General features: G+C 37.7%; 1 protein-coding gene across 3 annotated transcripts in view; it reads left to right on the top strand.

Moving 5' to 3' along the window:
* The window catches only part of FOCAD (focadhesin), a 270,438-nt gene that overhangs the window by 53,155 nt on the left and 197,915 nt on the right, over positions 1–19,368 (top strand). For 2 of the 3 annotated variants that reach the window (XM_046664479.1, XM_046664480.1), the window contains exon 6: positions 14,048–14,149. In XM_046664479.1, the coding sequence (XP_046520435.1) occupies positions 14,048–14,149 (102 nt within the window). Of the gene's footprint in view, positions 1–14,047; positions 14,165–19,368 lie in introns of those variants that run through there. The other variant, XM_046664481.1, reaches the window with a different exon arrangement.

A 19,368-nucleotide genomic window follows, 5' to 3' on the forward strand; every position in this document is an offset into this window, starting at 1 on the left:
TTTATATAACAGTATTATTGACATATAGTTCACATACCATACGATTGACCCATTTAAAGTATACAATTTTCATGGTTTTTAGTGTATTTACAGAATTATGCAACCATCACCATAATAATTTTAGGACATTTTCATCATCCCTGAAAGAAATTCCTCTCCTTTTAGCAGTTGCTCCATATTTTCCTCTACCCGGTAGGGTGTTTTTAATTCAACGGTTCTCAATGCTGGCTGCTCATTAGAATCACCTGGATGTGCTTAAAAACAAACATAGGAACCATCAAATACCCCAGACCAGCTCAATCAGAATCTCTGCTGTGAGGCCTAGGCATTTGTAGTTTTAAAAAGGCCCCAGGTGATTCTGATTCACAGCGAGTACAAGATGGTAAGTCAGCTGCTCTCTAATGTGCGGGCTAATCACCTGGGACCTTGTTGAGTGGCAGCTTCTCTTTGCTTAGGTCTTGGGTGGGTGCAAGATTCTTGTCTAACAAGCTCCCGGGTGATGCTGCTGTTTCCCCACCATGCTAGGGAGTAGCAGAGCCACGAGCAGCATTAGCAGTACCTGCGAGCTTGTTAGGGATGCAGAATCTCGGCCTGCCTGAATCAGAGCTTGCATTCCAGTAAGATTTTCCAGGTAATTCATAGGCACTTTAAAGTTTAGGAAGCACTGGTTTAGATGATGGTATGAGGAAATTTTCTATTATACAGAAGAATTAGAGTTGCTCCCCTTTTCGTACACAATTGTCCTCACTGTGTGTGAGTGCCAGACCTCAGTCATCTGTAATATTTCACCTGTTTTCCTATTTATAATTCATTTTCTCCTGTAATTGGTTCTTCTAACTGCAGTTGTGTTTTCAAAAGACAATATGTGCGAGTTTTGGATAGGGAGCCTAGTTTGAGGAGCTGAAATCATTCTGGCTCTATAAGGTTTGTCTTTAGATTGGTGGCACATTAAGAGGTCCAGAATCAATCACCTGAGTTGGCATAATCCACTAATGTTTATGGAGAGCCCTTATGTGAATGGCTGTTTGGCACTGTAAATCAACAGAGTGTATTCGAGTGTATAAGAACCTTAAGTTCCTCCAGGGGGATTGTGGATGGCAGAAACAGAGGAGAGGTGAGCCTGAAGAGCACATTCCCCTCAAGAGAGCTATGATTACCTGAGCCAAGCATAAAATTGTCATGCTGTTTTAGAGCCTTTTTTCCCACATGTTGGTTAGCAACATCCAGCCTTGGAGAGGTAACTGATGAGCTGTGTATGAAAGCATCAAAAGGATATGAGAAGCTTAGAACTCCACCGAGAGGTGTTCCCTGGTTATGCTGTAGGATTAATTTAAAATGGAAATAGTATGACAATTGTAAGCTTTCTGGGCATGAAACTAATCTGTGTTTTATGGTGTTGAGGATTCTGCTAGTATACAACTGGAGTTTATTTCTTACTTCTTTTTGTCCTAATAGCTGATTAATTTGAATTACAGTAAAACAGAATATCTGATCGTTTTAAAGGGTTTGTAACGAATTTCATAAGTTCTGCCAATTAGAAGAGAGAGGGAGATGTGAGGATCCAGGATGTTAGCCAATGGCTTCCCTTCATTGCTGTGAATTTCCTGAAGGAGCTCTAGAGAGGGCATTCTCTTTGTTGAACTTAAGGCTCAGTGGTTCTCAAACTTCCTGTGCGTAAGAACCACCTGGGGAGCTTGTTAAAAGGGCTGCTTCTCTGGCCCACTTTCCAGAAATTCTCATTCATTCAGTAGGTTTCGTGTGAGACTCAGGAATCAGCATGTTTATCCAGCTGCCCAGTGATATAGATATAGATATATATTTGTGGATCACATTTGAGAAATATTGCTTGAGCCTCTGGGAGCTTAATGGTACAACATATGAGCTGCAAGGAACGCCTTAGGGTAGACTAGGGGGGTCTTAAATGGCTTAATCATGTCTCCTTGCCTCTCTTCCCTATTTGGGAGGCAGAAGGTTTGTATGTTCCTAAAGCATGAAGGCACCAAGTTCATTTACTGTGTCTATCATGGATAATAGAGAGGCGAAGAGTAGACTCAAGGAGCAACTCTAAAGGAAAAGCAGTTTAATGAGAGCAAGCCAAGTGCAGATGTAAGAGAGAGAATGTCAGAGACTAAACCTCTTTGCTCTGTTCAGTGAAATAATTCCATGGTCCTGACAAGTTAGTGTTCTTATGGTCAGATAATGGATGGTTGTAGGAGCAGGAAGGGAAGAGAGCCCTCAGCACCCTCTTAGAAAACAACACTGGTTTTCAATGTTTACAGTGCACGAGGAGATTATCCGCAGAGTTGTGATATGTATGTCTGGGGCATGGCCTGGAAACCTGCATTTTAACAAGATTTGGATGCACAGGTAGTGTGTTGACCGTGCTTTGAGGTATGTTCTGGTAGAGTATTTGTAGCTAATAAAGTTCATATTGCTGAACTGCACCCTTCTTTAGTTTTGTGGCTTAAACAAGATTAAGAGAGGAATATTTAAAGGGAGTTTCAACTCCCAGTGCCTTGTAGGATGGGAGTAACTGGAAGAACAGTGCAGTACATTTGACTACTGTGATTAAATGGAGAGTATCTGCCAAGGGTAAAACTGCAGGCCCGTGAGTCTCATCTCTGGTTGCACATTAGAGCCCTCCAAGGAGCTTTTAAACAAGCAGATGGCTGGGCTCTACCCAGGATGACTGGAGGGTCAGCCTCAGGCATTGGTATTTTTTCAGAGCTTCCTAGGTGGTTTCCAGAGTGCAGGTAGGGTTGAGAACTGCTGGCTAGTTGTTGCAATGAGGCAATGGGGATTCGTTGTTGCCAGACCTTCATATCTTTCAATATTAATAACATTTTATGTAAAATCTCCTGACTAGTAAATGTTGGAAAACAATTCAGATTTTTAAAATTACCGGATAGGCAGACACACTTCTGCTCTCAGGATGCAATCCAAGGGCAACACATTTGTGACCTGATTTAGGCATTTAACTCTTTTCAAAAACTTTAGAGGCCCTTTTCTCCCTGGGAACAATTTTTATACTAATCATCATTGTTATTATTATTATTATTTTTTTACCATTATTAAGATATCCTTTCGTTAAGGCTTATTTTCCCCTCCCCCTTTTGTTTGGTTTGAATTTTATTTGGGTTAGCTTGAATTCCACTTTTCGGTAAGACTCTTACGTTTAAGTCATTTAAGCATTCTCTAATATTGACCGTACAGGAAGTGTGGCAGAGAACTGATATTTGGCTGGTATTTTGGTTGCAAGGGAGAATAGCTAAACTAAATTTTTATGACTCATAAATTATTAGAGGCTTATTTTCTCATTTGCTTTGTAATGTGCCATTTTCCCCCTGAAATTTTATCATGTGCTTTTGCTTTTAATTTTTCCTCTGCATATTCATATTATGGCAATCTTTTTAAGACTTCTCTTCCCTCAGCTGAAGTGAGGAAATAGCTGTGAATTCATGAGCAGTAACTGCTTGTTCCAGAATTCATGTATCATTCTGATGTGCCAGACAGTGGCTGACATGCACAAATATCAATGTTAAGAATTTTATTTGTGAAAAGGTTTGGTCTGATCAACATCAAGCTGTACTTTCTGAAATAAGGAATATTAAATGTTTTTGGCAGATGGTGTGCTCTGAAATGGATTAGTCCAGTAATAATAGATGGTTATACCCCAACTAGATTAAAGTTATGTGCTCTTTATGTGTATTAGTGCGGTGTTAGGTAGTTTGTTTAGATGGAGAGATAATTTGAAGAACTTAACCATGTGTGTTCTAAAGACTGAGGTACTTTGTTATTCATATTGATTCTTTCACTTATCTCTTAAGGCAAATGCATTCCTCCCTTAGGAACATCAAACAGAAAAACAAGAGAAAAATCCCGAGATAAATACAGACACAGAGTACACTAAGACCAGGTTGTGGTTGTAGATATCAAAATGTAGCCCAAGTTTTTTTTTTTTTTAATTTTTTTTAAGATTGGCACCTGAGCTAAAAACTGTTGCCAATCTTCTTCTTTTTTTTTTTCTTTTTCTCCCCCAAATCCCCCCAGTACATAGTTGTATATTTTTTAGTTGTGGGTCCTTCTAGTTGTGGCATGTGGGACGCCGCCTCACCGTGGCCTGACGAGTGGTGCCATGTCCTCGCCCAGGATCCAAACCGTGGAAACCCTGGGCTGCCGAAGTGGAGTGTGCGAACTTGGGCCCCTGTAGCCCAAGTTTTAATTTTGCTACCCAGCTTTTTCTTAGCATTAAGTTGTTTTTGCATCTTCTCTTATATCCATTTTGAAAGATGCGCTGGAGTCAGCCATGTGAAGAGTGCAGGAAGAGTGTTTCAGATCTAGGGAAAAGCATGTGTCTAGATGCTGCTGTGTGTAAGAGCGTGGTGCCTTAGAGGAACTAACAGGAGGCAGAATGGCTGGAGCTTAGTGCTCAAGGGCCCGTGGGAGAGGCCTAGATGCAGGCCCGGAGAGGGGTGCGTGGCCCACAATATGCAAAACCATGGCAAAGACTGGGTTTTATTTAAAGAGTAGTGGGAAGTCATGGAAAGTTTTTCTTTTTAACTTACTATTTTGAAATAATTTTAAGATTCTAGAAAATTTTCAAGAATAGTACAAAAGACCCCTATATATCATTTGCCCAGGTTTACCAGTTTTTTTATACTTTGCCACATCTGCTTTACCATTCTCTCTATGTAATTTTTAAAAAGCCATTTGAGAGTAGATTGCATATATTCAGTAGTATGCGTTTTCTAAGAACATGGAGATTCTCTTATATGGTCAGAGTGCAGTTATCAAATTGAAAAAATTTAACACTGATACAATACTTGTATCTACAGTCCATGTTCCGGTTTTACCATTTGTCTTAATAATGCCCTTTCTACCTTTTCCCTTTTTATCTTGAGTGTATAGGATCTAGTTTAGGATCACATGTTGCCTTTAGTTGTCATATCTTTCCAGTCTTTTAAAATCTGGAACTGTTGCTCATCCTTTCTTTATCTTTCATGACTTGACGTTTTTGAATACTGTTGTCCTTCTCAGGATATCACATCTGGAGGCACTGATGTCCACCTTACCCCTCACTGGTGATTTTAATTTTGATCACCCAGTCAAGGTGATGTCTGGTTTCTCTACTGTGTAGTTATTTTCCTCTTGTAACTAGTAAGTAATCTGTGGGGAGGGCACTTTGAGACCATGCAGATGTCTTGTGCCTCGTTAAGCTCACAACCTCCCAACCAGTTTTCATTATTATGATTTCAAAATGGTGATTTTCCAACTCTACCACTCCCTTCACATGTGCTAGTGGCAATGGGGATAGAGATATGTTTCAAAAGTGGAAGTGGTAGGAATCCCTGCAAATTCACTTAATCTATAGATTCTGAGACCCCACCCCTATAGATTCTGATTAGAAAGCTTGGGTGGGAGCCAGGATAGGAACCTAGAATCTATATATCTTTTTAAAGTTACAAGAGATTCCGATGTGGAACTAGGTTTGGGAGTCATGGACAAATGGTTAAAATACCCCAAAATGTCGTGGTATTTCATGCTGACATTAGAAAATGACGACTCTTTTTCCTTCCACATCTGCATCTTTAAAATGGGCACAATTAAGCTATTAACCAGGGACATTGAGAGAATAAATGAGATTCTGATTTGAACTTTTCTTTATAAGGGAAATTCAAATTATTATTATTATCATTATATTGGCAATATACTTAGGCTTCACATGATACACAAGAATTTTTCTAAAATTGAGAAGTTAACTAAATTTAAAATAGTATGTGGCTGAGTTAAGTTTGGAATACTTTCCAATGCCTTTTTTATTGAGATTTAATATACCATAAAATTCACCCTTTTAAAGTGTACATTTCAGTGGCTTTTAGTATGTTCAAAAAGTTGTTTAACCATTACCACTATCTAATTCTAGAACATTTTTTATTGCCGCCCTAAAGAAGCCCCATATCCATTAGCAGTCATTTCTCAATACCTCTTACCCCCGGCCCCTAGAAAGCACTACTGTTTGTATCTGTGATTTGCCTCTTCTGGGCAGTTCATGTTAATGGAATCATACAGCCTGTGGCCTTTTATATCTGGCCTCCACTTAGCATAATGTTTTCAAGCTTCATCCATGTTGTAGCATGATCAGTACTTTATTCCTTTTTATGGCTGAATAATATTCCACTGCATGAATATACCACATTTTATGTGTTCTGGAATATTTTTGTATGCTTTCCAAGTCCAATGAATTTTTACTGTTTTTGCCTTTTACATTTATTCTGAAGGTAATACCTTTTGTAAGTTCCTGAAAGTAAACCTCTTAGTCTTTAATTAAGAGTAGTTATTATTTTTCATTTCTATGGAAATTCCTTATTACATTTACTATTTCTTAATGAGATTGCTTGGGATCCTGTAACACCTAAAGCAATCGACCGTCAGTTGCTGTTGTATGGTTTTGTTGTTGAAGCGAGCGTTTTGCTTTTTGGGGAGATGATTATTTCAATAATATATTGTCTCAAGGGATCCCCTGAGATGTAGATGTTTGGTTTTATTTAGCGTAAAGTACGCACGACACCATTATTAAATCATTTGTACTACACAATCAAGCTGCCATAAGGTATTGGAACCAGTAGAAGACATTTACAAAATATATTTTATTTTGCTGAAGTTACAGAAATTTCAATACTTAGGGACCCACCATTTCTGGGCAGAACATATCATATATAACCTGTTTTTTGGAAAGAGTGCTTACTTTATACTGTTTTTGAAGAGAGAGCTTAACAAGGCTGAATTGCAGCAATTTCCTTAGATATACTTAACTTTAATTCACTGGTATTTAACCCTTTTTTGGAGGGGGGTCTGGACCTTCTTTGAGAATCTCATCAAAGTTTTGGACCTTCTCCTAGAAAATGTACACACATGTGTACTTAAAATTTTGCATATAATTTCAGAGGACTTGTGAATTCTTGCTTTCATGGTTGAGTGGACAGCTTTATAGAAAAATCAGGAGAAAGAAGATGGGAAAGAAGGGAATGTTAGTGTCAGATCTGCCCCTGAAAAAGCCCAGCAGAGCTAAGGATAAGAAAGAAGCTAGGGCAGTAATTCAGGGAGTGTAGCCAATAATACTTTCCAAGGGCCATCTGTCTCTCTGCAGTTAGATTCTTTCTGTCCAACTGCATGTTTTGCTTCTGTTTCCATTTCCTCTTTTCTCTCCTCTTTCCCACCCAGGGAAGTCTTTGCTCATGGTTTGTGGTTCTAATTGCCTGGGATTTATAATCAGACCTAAAGAATAAGCTACATGTATTGTACAATCTTCCAGTTAGCAATCACCATTAGAAAATTCTTTGTAAGTTCTTCTAAGTGCGGATGTTTAATTTAAAAATTGGTATGGTAATTTGCTGATAAATGTCTTAAGACCATAAAATGTTGTAATTTTTGCCTTACTAGCCTATTTACCTTGTCTTTAGTTTGGTTTTTTTTTTTCAATCATGGCACGTAATAATAGAAATTTTGGATCTCTAAGTATTTGTATGTTTTTCCTTCGCCATCACGTTCCTAAAATAGTCCCAGACTTCTGACATTGGCAGACACCTTTGCATTAAAACCCTGCCTCTTAAAATAGAGATCTTGGGAAAGGTTCAGTGTGAGGGCAGAATCATTGGAATATGAACTATAATTTCAAAGAAATCTTATACTCTCCCTATCTGCCTGATAGACTCAAAGAAAGAATGAAATTAGTCAAAAATGTGAAAATTAAAATTGTTTTTGCTCCAAGTCTTCCTTTTCTGGGAGCTTGTGTGGAAAGGATAAAATGCATTTGTCTTACAACTCTACAGGATATATAATGATTTACAATTATTGTTTAATTTTTCTTTTTTTAATAGTAATATTCATTGTGGAATCTTCATAATAAATTTTTACTATGTGTTTTTTAACCTAAAATCCTCAGAGCTTTTTAAAAAGTCTCTTTTTGGCTTCTAACCAGCGCTTTCAAATCAAAATTCAGAGCAGGTAGAGAAATGCTTTTAAAATGCATATTTGATGTAGTAAGTGCTATGCTATGCTTCTGAAAGTGCCAGGGTCACAGCTGCATACATGAAAATGCATGGTGACTGCAGGCATTGTTTCCTCACACAGAATAGGCAATCTGTGTCTATCGCTGAATTTATGATAGAAATCAAATCGTAGCTTTCCTGTATTCAGAGATGTAGCAGAAAGGTTGAAGTGACCTAAAGGTTACGAATAACTTTTGCTTTTTGATTTGCCTACCACAAGTCTAATTTCTTTTTACTCCCTCTTTTCTATTAAGAGTGATGTATTTATGTTTGGAAAGGTGAATCTAGTTACATACCTTGTTTTGTTATTGCCTCTGTGCTAGTCTAGTGGAACCACGAATTTATCATTCATTCCTCCCCCCACTCTGTTCTGATAAGATGCGTGTACTGCTCTGTGTTGTTGACAATATTATTAGAGGGCGGGAAGGACGAAAATATTTGATACCAATTCTGCATGCTTCCTCTGTGTTTTCTTTCTCTGAACAACGTGGACTTTGAAACAATGTGCTGGAGGGACTGTGATGAGTTGGTTTTTTCATGATCCAGTTGGAGTTTAAAAAGGTGGTTTGGGGAAAGTGTGTGTGTGTGTGTGTTACGTTTATCGTAGATGTGCATTTGGCACTGAAAAGCATAAGAAAACATAGACCCAGCTTTCAAGCTGCTTATGCTCTAGTTTAAGATACAAATCTACCTGCATGATATTCATAATAGTACCCCATTTATGGAGTATTCTCTGTGCTATGTACTATGTTAAATGCTTTGCTTAAAATAGTAATTAAAACATTTACAAATCATGAAATAGGAAAGTGCCAAAGAATGTACAACAAATTGGTTCACCTATGGCAGAAGAAAATAATGCCCAGTGAAGGAGCGATTAGAGGCACTAGAGGCCAATGAAGGGTGACCTGGTTGCCTGGTTTGTATTGATTTTGATCTTTAGAAACAATGTTATTCTTTTTTAATACGAAAGCAGGATCTATTAGATGTCTCAAGAGTTAAGAAATTATGATTTAAAATTTCTGTAGGCTCAGTCTGGGTGCAGCGCTTTACTTCTCTCTGAAGTAAAAAAAATATAGGATGATTTATCTCTGAGACAAAAATAGGAGACCTCTTTTTTGAGATCTTAGATTTTATTAGACACTGGCCTTAGAGCCATTTAAGCTTGGCATGGAATTATTAATAGTTGAGAGGCATCTTTACTGCTTTCTGCTTTACAGGGTTGGGTTCCACCTCTATCCTGAGAAGTATGAAGTTTAGGGCTTTCATGGTGGCTTGGGCTATATAACTTTAGCACTGGAAGGTACTTAGTCTGATTTCCTCATTTTACAGATGAAGAAACTTTGCCCAAGAGAGCTTAATTCTCTTGCCAGAGGTCACATGATTTGTTGCAGAGCCAGAGTGTAAATTTGGAACTCTTGACTTCTAATGCAATGGTTTCCCCTCCACTATTTCACCTCACCTCTCCACTTCTACTTTTTTCTGAGATATGGACGTGGCAGCATAACAGTAAATGATTCCGATGATGCTCTGTAGGCACTGCTTACATTAATAATAATGATGACAATGTCCCACATTTGTGTTTGCTTTTCAAAACTTGTATAGCTTATTGTCTGCCACTGTCTGTTTACAAGTGATCAGGTTGATTGTTTGGTTAATCCATCTATCATTTTGAATAAAGTGTTGTAGTCACCTTACTCTTTATAGCTTGAATAGCAGGGCTGGGGATAAGTGAAATCTTATGGTATAACCCAGTTTTTGTTTTGGTGTTCTTTTTGTACCACATTGTTCTTTTTAATCAACAGAGCTGCTAATGAAAAGCAAAGTTGACTTGTTTAAATTGTGGATCTTTCCATTTACCTTGACCTTTCTCAGTTGGATGTCCTTGAATGAAGTGGAATGGCTAACAAGCAGGGAGAAGAAGAAGGAAAAGAAAAATCTTGAATAATCCATAAACTTAATAGTCAATTCTTGAAAACATTGACATATGCTTAGCCTTATGACATTTTAAATGCTCTAATTATAATGTTTTAAATAGGAAAATAAGTGTATTTTCTATCATATCCAAATTAGTATGCATATTATTTAATGCTGTTTATTTATTTTGGAACTTGATTCTATATCTTGCAAAGGAATAATTTTACATTTATTTTCTGTTTTAAGTCTTCCACTTTCTACTGTATTGTGTTACTCTGGTGCATCTAATGTTAATATTTGATGACTCTATTTCAATAAGAAACTTAAAATTTTGGGGCCGGCCCCGTGGCGCAGTGGTTAAGTCCGCACGTTCTGCTTCGGTGGCCCAGGGTTCGCCGGTTTGGATCCCGGGTGCGGACATGGCACCGCTTGACAAGCCATGCTGTGGTAGGCGTCCCATATATAAAGTAGAGGAAGATGGGCATGGATGTTAGCTCAGAGCCAGTCTTCCTCAGCAAAAAGAGGAGTCTTGGCAGCAGATGTTAGCTCAGGGCTAATCTTCCTCAAAAAAAAAAAAAAAGAAAAGAAAAGAAACAAAATTTTGAGCATGATTGATTGATTACTTTTGGTTCAGTGTAAGGAATGGTGAAGGTAGAATCATAGCTTTTTGAATAACTCAGCTGGTACCGTGTTTTAATCAATTTTGTGCCTCTCAGTGCTTGTCATTTTACCTAGTGCAGTGGTTCTTAACCAGGGACAATTTTATCCCCCAGGGGACATATGGTAATGTCTGGAGACATTTTTGATTGTCATGACTAGGGTGAATGCTATTAGCTTCTCGTGGGTGGAGGCCAGGAATGCTGCTAAACATCCTATAATGCATTGGACAGTGCCCACAACAAAGAATTATCTGGCCCAAATATCAGTAATGCCAAGACTGAGAAACCCTTATGTATGGTAGTTGCACAATAAAGTATATTGAATTAAAAAATACATCCATTCTGTTAGTGTAAGACTTTATGTGTTATTTTGTATGTGTATTTACATACCAATTTGATGTTTCATAAGGGAGAATTTAGCTTTTTCCTTCATTATGTTTAAGCTTAAAACAAAATTTGGCAATTATAATTGATTTTAGGTTAGTTGTACTCAGTTGAAATAGTATATTAGAATTTAAATGTTAATCAACAGTAAGATTCAATGTTCTGATTTTGGATTTACTGTCTCCCTTAAGGTTTTCAGCTTCTTGGAATCAATAACATGTATTATTCCCTACAGTATTTCTACCTGGATCTGACATAATCAATTCTCTGGAAAAGTTAATTATACAGATGTCTCAATCGGTAATTGATCCCTGTCCTATTGTATTCTATTTAATCTCATCTTGCAAGTTTAAGTCTAAGATACTAAATAGAATCTGCTGAATCCAACAGCTCGCAAAACAGGACTTCAGCTTCATGCAACGAAGCTAGAGTGATTCCCACAATCCCAGAGAGGCAGAAGCTAAATTATAATAGAGTTGTTTGCCATATGTGCATCATTTCTAATCCTACTTTACAACGACTACCTCTGTTGACCTGGTTTAATTTGGACAAAGCCAACTGTTTTAACAAGGAGATAAATCCTTAACAGGTGTTTTGGGTAGGGAATGGGAAGGGGTAGGGGATAACTTATAGGGGAAGAGTATTGAAAACACCTCAGTGCTTTATGACCATACAGAGACCATGTGGTAACTTGGAATTTCTTCTGAAATCGTCATAAATGCCACCCTTAGCTGGAAGGTTAATGGATAGTAATATCTGATGCCTCTCATTTCAATATGGTGCTTGTCAGAAGAAAAAACCCACAGCTGGAATCATGGCAGTTGCTGTCCTTTCCTTTTTGTTCATGTTTAACTAAACATGACCTACTGAACTCTCCATGTAAGAAGTTCACCTGATGTGACATACCTGAGAAGCTGTTAGGATTTGTAACATTTGTTTCTGAGTGTCTAGGGCAACTAAAGTATAAGCAAATTCTAGATAGGTTTAACTGCCAAAGAGTTTGGAATTGGGAAATGTGATTTTGATATGATTTTTGAGTTTTGGCATAGAACTCACTTGGAGCGATCCCTTAGCAATGGCGGTAATCTGATCAGTCAGAAATAGCCTGTGCTTTAACAAACAGGAGGCTGCCAGCATGTGAAGTTAGTGCATGATAAATTAGGTGAGGTTGAGGAGAAAATAAAGAGATGGTGTTATAATACCCAAAACTGTGTAGTAGTGTCAGAGAGGTGTTTAACGTGAGTGTTTCAGTGTGATGGATCTGCCATACTTTTCTGTTTGAGAAAAAAAATCAGAAAACTTCCTAACTCCTAACCTCCCTCTTCTGTGGTTTTTTACTTGTAATGGTTCTTAACCTTGGCAACACATTGGAATTGCTGGAAGAGTTTTTAAAAATTACTAGTGCATGGGCTCCAGTCCCAGCAACTCCAATATATTGAGGCCTGGGCATTGATATTTTTTAAAGAGCTCCACAGATGAGTCTAACCTGCAGCCGGGATTGGGAACCACTGCTTTATAGCAGGGCATTGGAATTGGCTGGAGGGCTATTTATTAATAGGTCTAGGCTGGGACCTGAGAATTTATTTGTGCTTCTAACAAGTTTGAATTTGCATTTCTAACAAGTTTCTAGCAATATCCCAAGTGATGCTGATATTGCCAGTAAGGTGATCACATTTTGAGAACCACCAAGAAGGCAGTCTTAAAAAACCATCTGGGGGCCTAGTGGTTAAGCCTGGTGTGCTCTGCTTCAGTGGCCCAGGTTTGCAGGTTCGGGTCCCTGGTGTGGACCTACACCACTTGTCAGCCATTCTGTGGCAGTGACCCACGTATAAAATAGAGGAAGATTGGCACAGATGTTAGCTCAGGGCTAATCTTCCTCAAGCAAAAAGAGGAAAATTGGGAACAGGTGTTAGCTCAGGGCCAGTCTTCCTCAAGCAAAAAGAGGAAAATTGGCAACAGATGTTAGCTCAGGGACAATCTTCCTCAGGTAAAAAAAAAGAGGAAGATTGGCAACAGATGTTAGCTTGGGGGCAATCTTCCTTAGCAAGAAAACAAACAAAAAACCATTTGGGTGCAACTGATTGTTCTTATCTTTGAATCATTGCTAGTAATATATTGTTGGGTTAAAAGTTAAGATTAAAGTATAGCATTATGTATATGATTCCTTTGTGTAAAAAAGATTGATACTTCTCTATTTGATTTTTTTAAATGAGCATTTTTAATTTTATTTAAAGAAATTTTTGGAGGAAACAGCCACATCAATAATAACTAAAAACTTTGCATAGTACTTTGTAGTATAAAAAGCTAAGGAATTTACAATTTCTAGTAGGCTTTTTGAACTATTTAAAATAACTTGTTTGTGCTTTTTTCTTTTTTTTGACCCCGTTTTTTGAGAATCCTTCAGATTTCAGATCTTATGTTTTATATAGTCTTTTTAGGTATCTTAATGAATGTAGCCCAAATAAAAAGATTCATCCTTATTCAGCAGACATTTCAATTTGGACAGTTTGTTATTTGAGATGGGAGAAATATATATTTTTTACTTATCTTAAGCTGGGGGAACACAGAGCCATACATTAAGAAGAATGGGGGTAAGTGGGGACAGAGACAGAGAGATAGTGCTTAGGAGTTGGGGTAATGTTAGAGGAAATGGAACCTTCCAGGTTTGGAAAGAGAGCAGCAGGAGGAGGCAGCCCATGACTTCCAGGAATGAGGGAGTCAAGAGGATGGATATGAGAGAGCTTCTGGATTCAGGAGCTTGGTCAAAGTCATAGAGCTATTAAATGGCAGAGTCTGTTCTCAGATTTGGGTCTCTAAGATTCCGGGATTCATTCTCTTTTCTTCAAAACAGTTAGATAAAGGAAAAAATGTCAGTTCTCAGGGACCAACTCTGCAACAAATGCAGCAAATGATAGTTTTGTGACAACTACAAATCCTGAAAAAGTCTCTAGATAGCATTGGCTTTTTTGCTGCTGTATTTGTTTATTGAGAATGTGTCATCCTGAAATGACAGCTTCCAATGTGACTCTCTGTGTTCTTCAGAAATCATCCTCAGCCTCTGATCACTGTGCTTGAACACAGACCTGATTGCTGGCCAGTACTTTTGCAGCAGCTGACAACTTTTTTCCAGCAATGCCCTGAAAGGTAATGTAAAATAAGGTAAATGAGGGAGATGGAATGGTATATGCTAATTTTAGAGTTCATTTTTGTTTTTTGTGTTTTTAGCTGCTTTGACTGTAATGTTTTCTTCTGAAGAAAAGAAGTATCTTAGGGCAGGATATAGTTTTCTGTTTTCTTTTTGAGTAAGAGAAAAAACCTACAAGATTTATTGATTGTTAAGATATTGAATATGAGTAAAGCTGTTATTAAAGAAGTTAAGCATTTGTTAGTTACGACAGTTAATTAGAAATATTTGGTAAACTATTACACAATACATATAGAAGATAGATTCTTCCCCCTGGAAATTGATTAGTGAGTTAATCTCTCCATTAGAAACTTGGCGATTGGGATCAAGTAATTACTGCCAGCTGGGACCAGATAGCCACCATATGTACAGTTAGTTTAGTTTCATCATGGCCTCCCGATGGTCCTCAAAGCTACCCACCTTCTTCCATTCTTACCATTATGGCCCTGGCTCAGGTCATCATCGTTATTTCCTGCTGTGGCTGTTGTCACCTGTTACTAACTGACATTTCTGCATCCAGTCTCATCCTACTCAAATCCATTTTTTAGACATCCTTCAAGGTCATATATCAAGAGGGCAAATCTTATGGTATCACTCCCTTGCTTAAATCGCCACCACTGTAGTTTTCAAACCATACTCGTAATGTATGGGCTAAGCACAGGGAACACTCCCAACTCTTCAGCTCTATTTTTATAGAATTCACACATTGATATCTTATGGAAGCTTTCTGTTGGAACAGTAGTTTGGTTTCTGAAATAGTTGGAAAATCCCTAGGCTACAGGGTAAAATCCAGTATGTCAGGCTAGGCTGTGTGTGATATGGTTTCTACCTGTTTTGCAGTTTTATCTTCTCTTTATATCACAATTTATGAATTGTGCATTCAGTGGTACACTGACTTGCTTGGGGTTCCACGCAGGAAACAGTGCTGTTCCCTTGCCTCTGTGCTTTTGCTTATTAGTAGCCCCCCCCCCCCCCCCCCACTCTCTAGAATCTTACCCTAGCCCTTTCCTGACTAATTTCTCTATTTTAAATCTCTGTGTAGGCATTCTCTGTCCGAGAAAGTCTTTGTGTATCAAGCTGGATTAGGTGTCTCTTTTACATGCTCCCGTGATAACTTCACTTGTGATTTCTAACATCATTATACTTGCTGTGTTGTCTTATAATTACTCTCCTCTATCAACTGTGAAACCTTCTTGAGGGCAAGGACTGTGTCTCATTATTCTTTGTATTAATAATTCCTGGCACTTTTCTAAGTGCTCTGTAAATGCTGAATTTATATACATGAGGCTCACAGATTGGTGGGGCCCAGCCAGTGGGTTGTAGAGTGCCTCCTAATGTATAATATCACTACATCCTTAGTCCCATCACACAAAGTCATGATAGGGTACCATTGTCCTGGTAATCCAATGCATGAGTTATATTCACCACACCAGCTACATTCATGTTTTCTTGCTCTTGAAGGTCTTACAGTGTCCTATAGATACAGTTTCTTAAAACACCATTTCTAAGTCCATAACTTCAATTTTAGATGGAATTTCTAGGCAGGATGTACTGCCATGGGCAGTTTTAAAGAGATATAGGGAAACTCGTAATCATCTGCCAGTGAGAAAAGTCTATGTTAACATTTGAATGAATAGCTCAAAATAAACATCACTATCATCCTCTCTTTTCTCATGTAGGATTACAGTTTTGAAGGTAAGGTGCTAATATATACTAAATAGGTCTTTGTTCAACTATGTCAGAAAGCAAAAATAATGAATTTATAAACATATTTTTTTAATAAAATTTGTCTCTTTTGTTAAATAGGTTGGGTAACTTTATAAAAGACGCTGCTGCTGAGGTGCCAAATTGGTTATTAAGCTTGTTTTTATGGTAATCCTTAAGAATATCTCTCTTTCCCAATGCTTTATGAGTCAACAAGTAATTAATTTACCCTTTGGTTATTTTCATTTCAAAGGAGTATTATATTGGGATTTGGGAGTAGTTATTCTAATGAAATTTGTCTAGATATTCATAAAGAAAAAAAGATAATTAATTGACTTTGGTTTATTTACTGATAAGCTTCTATTGACTTAATCCTTTCATTTAAATTCTCAGGTGTTGGAGTATGCTGTCTAGAGCCTTTTAGAAGTTCTAAATTATTTTCTATTTATTTGCAAAGAGTAATTTCAATTGCCTCATTCTACTTTTGCACTATGGGATTATTCTTTGCAAGATGAAGTTGATAATTCTGGTTGCATTTTTCAGCACACTGTTAGTTTGTGAGATTTAGTTTTCGAATAAGTTAACTTAGTAGTTTTTAAGTTGCTGTTTAGAAGGTAATGAAGGAAGGTTGGTAACAAGAATATAAATAGCGATTCACAGTTATGGGAAGGAGGCAAATGGTTGTGAAGATAGCTTGTATTTTAGCTCTTTCTGTGTTAGGAATTGTTTATTAGAGTAGCTGTTTGTGTTCATTTTTAGTAGTCTGTAGATGTCCTGAAATGACAGCGTATCTTCATGCTAGATTTTTTGGGGCATTATTTTCTTTCTTTTTTTTTAAGGAAGATGAGCCCTGAGCTAATCTCTGCTGCCAATCCTCCTCATTTTGCTGAGGAAGACTGGCCCTGAGCTAACATCCATGCCCACCTTCCTCTGCTTTGTATGTGGGACGCCTACCACAGCATGGCTTGCCAAGCGGTGCCATGTCCACACCCGGGATCTGAACTGGTGAACCCTGGGCTGCTGAAGCAGAATGTGCGAACTTAACTGCTGCGCCACTGGGCCGGCCCCATGGGCATTATTTTCTAATTAAATTCTGCGTTCATTTGTACAAGGCTTGTGATGTTAAGGCTTCACTTTCATGGAACTGAGAATTGCGTAAATTGACAATGATGCCATGGTCCTTAGGCCTGGATACTTTAAGGTTATCTAGTCTAACACATAAATTTTTCAGATGAGGAAACTAAGGAGAACAACATTAAGTGACTTGTTCAAGGTCACATGGTTAGTTAGTGGCAGAGTTGGGCCTAAAGCCTCAGTGTTTTGACTCTCATTTCAGGTCTTTTTCTAGTACTTCTCCCACAGTAGTGAACATAAATATGAAAGACTCGTGTATATATACATGCACAACTAGTGACATTCTTAACCACTGTTAATCACTTTGGGATTTCAGATTATCTGTTTTATTATTTCTCTTTTCTCCTAAAGCCCTGTCAATTTCATATTCCACTGAAGTGATAGTTAATCATCAGATAGCACATGGGACATGCGAAATCTAAAATCAGAATAGGGTAAGCCAAGGAGATTTTTAAATAGTATATTGTCCTTAAGGAAGCTTGACATGCTCCTGATGTCAAATAAAAACAGCCTCTTAGAAATATATTTTTTTATATGAACCTTGCATTTCACCTTCAGCGTCCTAAAGTAGGAGAAAACTGATAAGCTATTTGTGGACATTCTTGACACTTGGATAGTATTTATTCTCTGGGGAATACATTATTAGAGAGAGATGAGGAAACAATGTTTTTAAAATCTCTTTTCTGGAAACTTATTCTTCATATTCTGACCCATACATACATTATCTGCTTGCTTGATCCGTGAAGCTTTATTTAGTTTCCTAACGTGGATGATGTGATAAAGATTTATGTTTCAGTAATAAGTATGAGCTCAAAAGTCCTCCTTTTGAGTTTTTAAGGTTGCGTATTTGTACTCATGCTAGAAAAAAAGATTCCTTCAGACTGTGAACTCCAGCAGAGCAAGGATTTAATCTGTTTATGTTTCTTGCTTTGTTTCTAGCTCATAGAAGAGTGAATGGTGTACTGTGGGGACTCAGTAAATTTTGCCAAGCAAATAAATGAATGAATGAATAAATTAAATCTTATCAATTTGGTAGCTTTTACATTTTTATTAATGTTAATGGTGTTTTGAAATCACATTGCTGGGGAATGTATGGTATTATAAAATTATGTTGTCAAGCATAATTCCAATGTCATTTCCTCCATGAAGATGAAGTGTTGCACTTTTGGCCTCTCTTTTAGCAGTTTTCACTTCCTCTCCTCGAATCCAGGAACAGAACTGATTGTTCCTGTTAGATTGTGTACTTCTTAAGGATAGGTAATGCCTGGTTCATCTTTGTATCTTATCTGATAATTCCTTATATATAATCAATATGAAAAATATTAAAATTGATATTTAATTGCGTGCTAATTGTACAGTGACCCTATAACTTACTGTAACTGAATCGATTAATGATTGAGATCTCTTTGAAGGCCTAGTGTGTACAGTTATTGGTAATACAGCAGTAAACAGAAATCCGTGGTCCAAGCCCTCATTTGATTTATAGTCTGGCAGGGAATATTAAATGAATGACATGTTAAATAGTTGACAATAAAGTCATTCTCCTATAGAAGCACATAGTGGGGATCTGACCTAGGCTGTGTATCAGGGAAGGCCCTCAGGAAGCTATTGTAAAGGAGAGAACTGAAAGATGATAGAAATTAGGCAGAGGAAGAAACAGGAAAGGGAGAAAGGGGAGAGTAAGCAAGTGAGAAGAAAGCCCAGAGGCTTGGTTGAAAATCTGAAAGAAATTTAGTATCGTTCAGCAGAGAACAGAGAGAAGCAAGCAGTGAGGCTGGAAAGATCAGCAGAGGCCAAATTATGGAGGTTTTGTGAATTGGGCTAAATAATTTCTCTTAAGGGTAAACTCTTTTGAGCTGGTTAACGACGTAGTCAGATTTTTATATCTCAAAAGTCATTCTGGCATTTTAGTGATTTTGGAATAGGAGTTATTGGGATATTTTGAAATCTAGATACAGTTGTGTGTCACTTAATGACTGGGATACATTTTGAGAAGTACGTCATTAAGTGATTTCGTGGTTGTGTGAACATCGTAGAGTGCACTTACGCAAACCTAGATGGTATAGCCTACTACACACCTAGGCTATATGGTACTAATCTTACGGGACAACCGTCGTATGTGCCGTCCGTCGTTGACTAAAACGTCGTTATGCAGCACATGACTGTAGAAAGGAGGAAGACTGAAAGATTTGTAGTGTTTTCCTCCTTTGGGAAGAGCTTAAGAGAAGATACTTGGCAAGTTACTTCACCTCTCTCTGCCTCAGTTTCAGCATCTGCATAATCGGATTATACTGTTTTTTATTTCATAGGGTTGTGGTGAGGATCAAGTGAGTTTAAAGGC

Source organism: Equus quagga, chromosome 6 (genome assembly GCF_021613505.1).
Source record: "Equus quagga isolate Etosha38 chromosome 6, UCLA_HA_Equagga_1.0, whole genome shotgun sequence".
NCBI classification, from domain to species: Eukaryota; Metazoa; Chordata; class Mammalia; order Perissodactyla; family Equidae; genus Equus; species Equus quagga.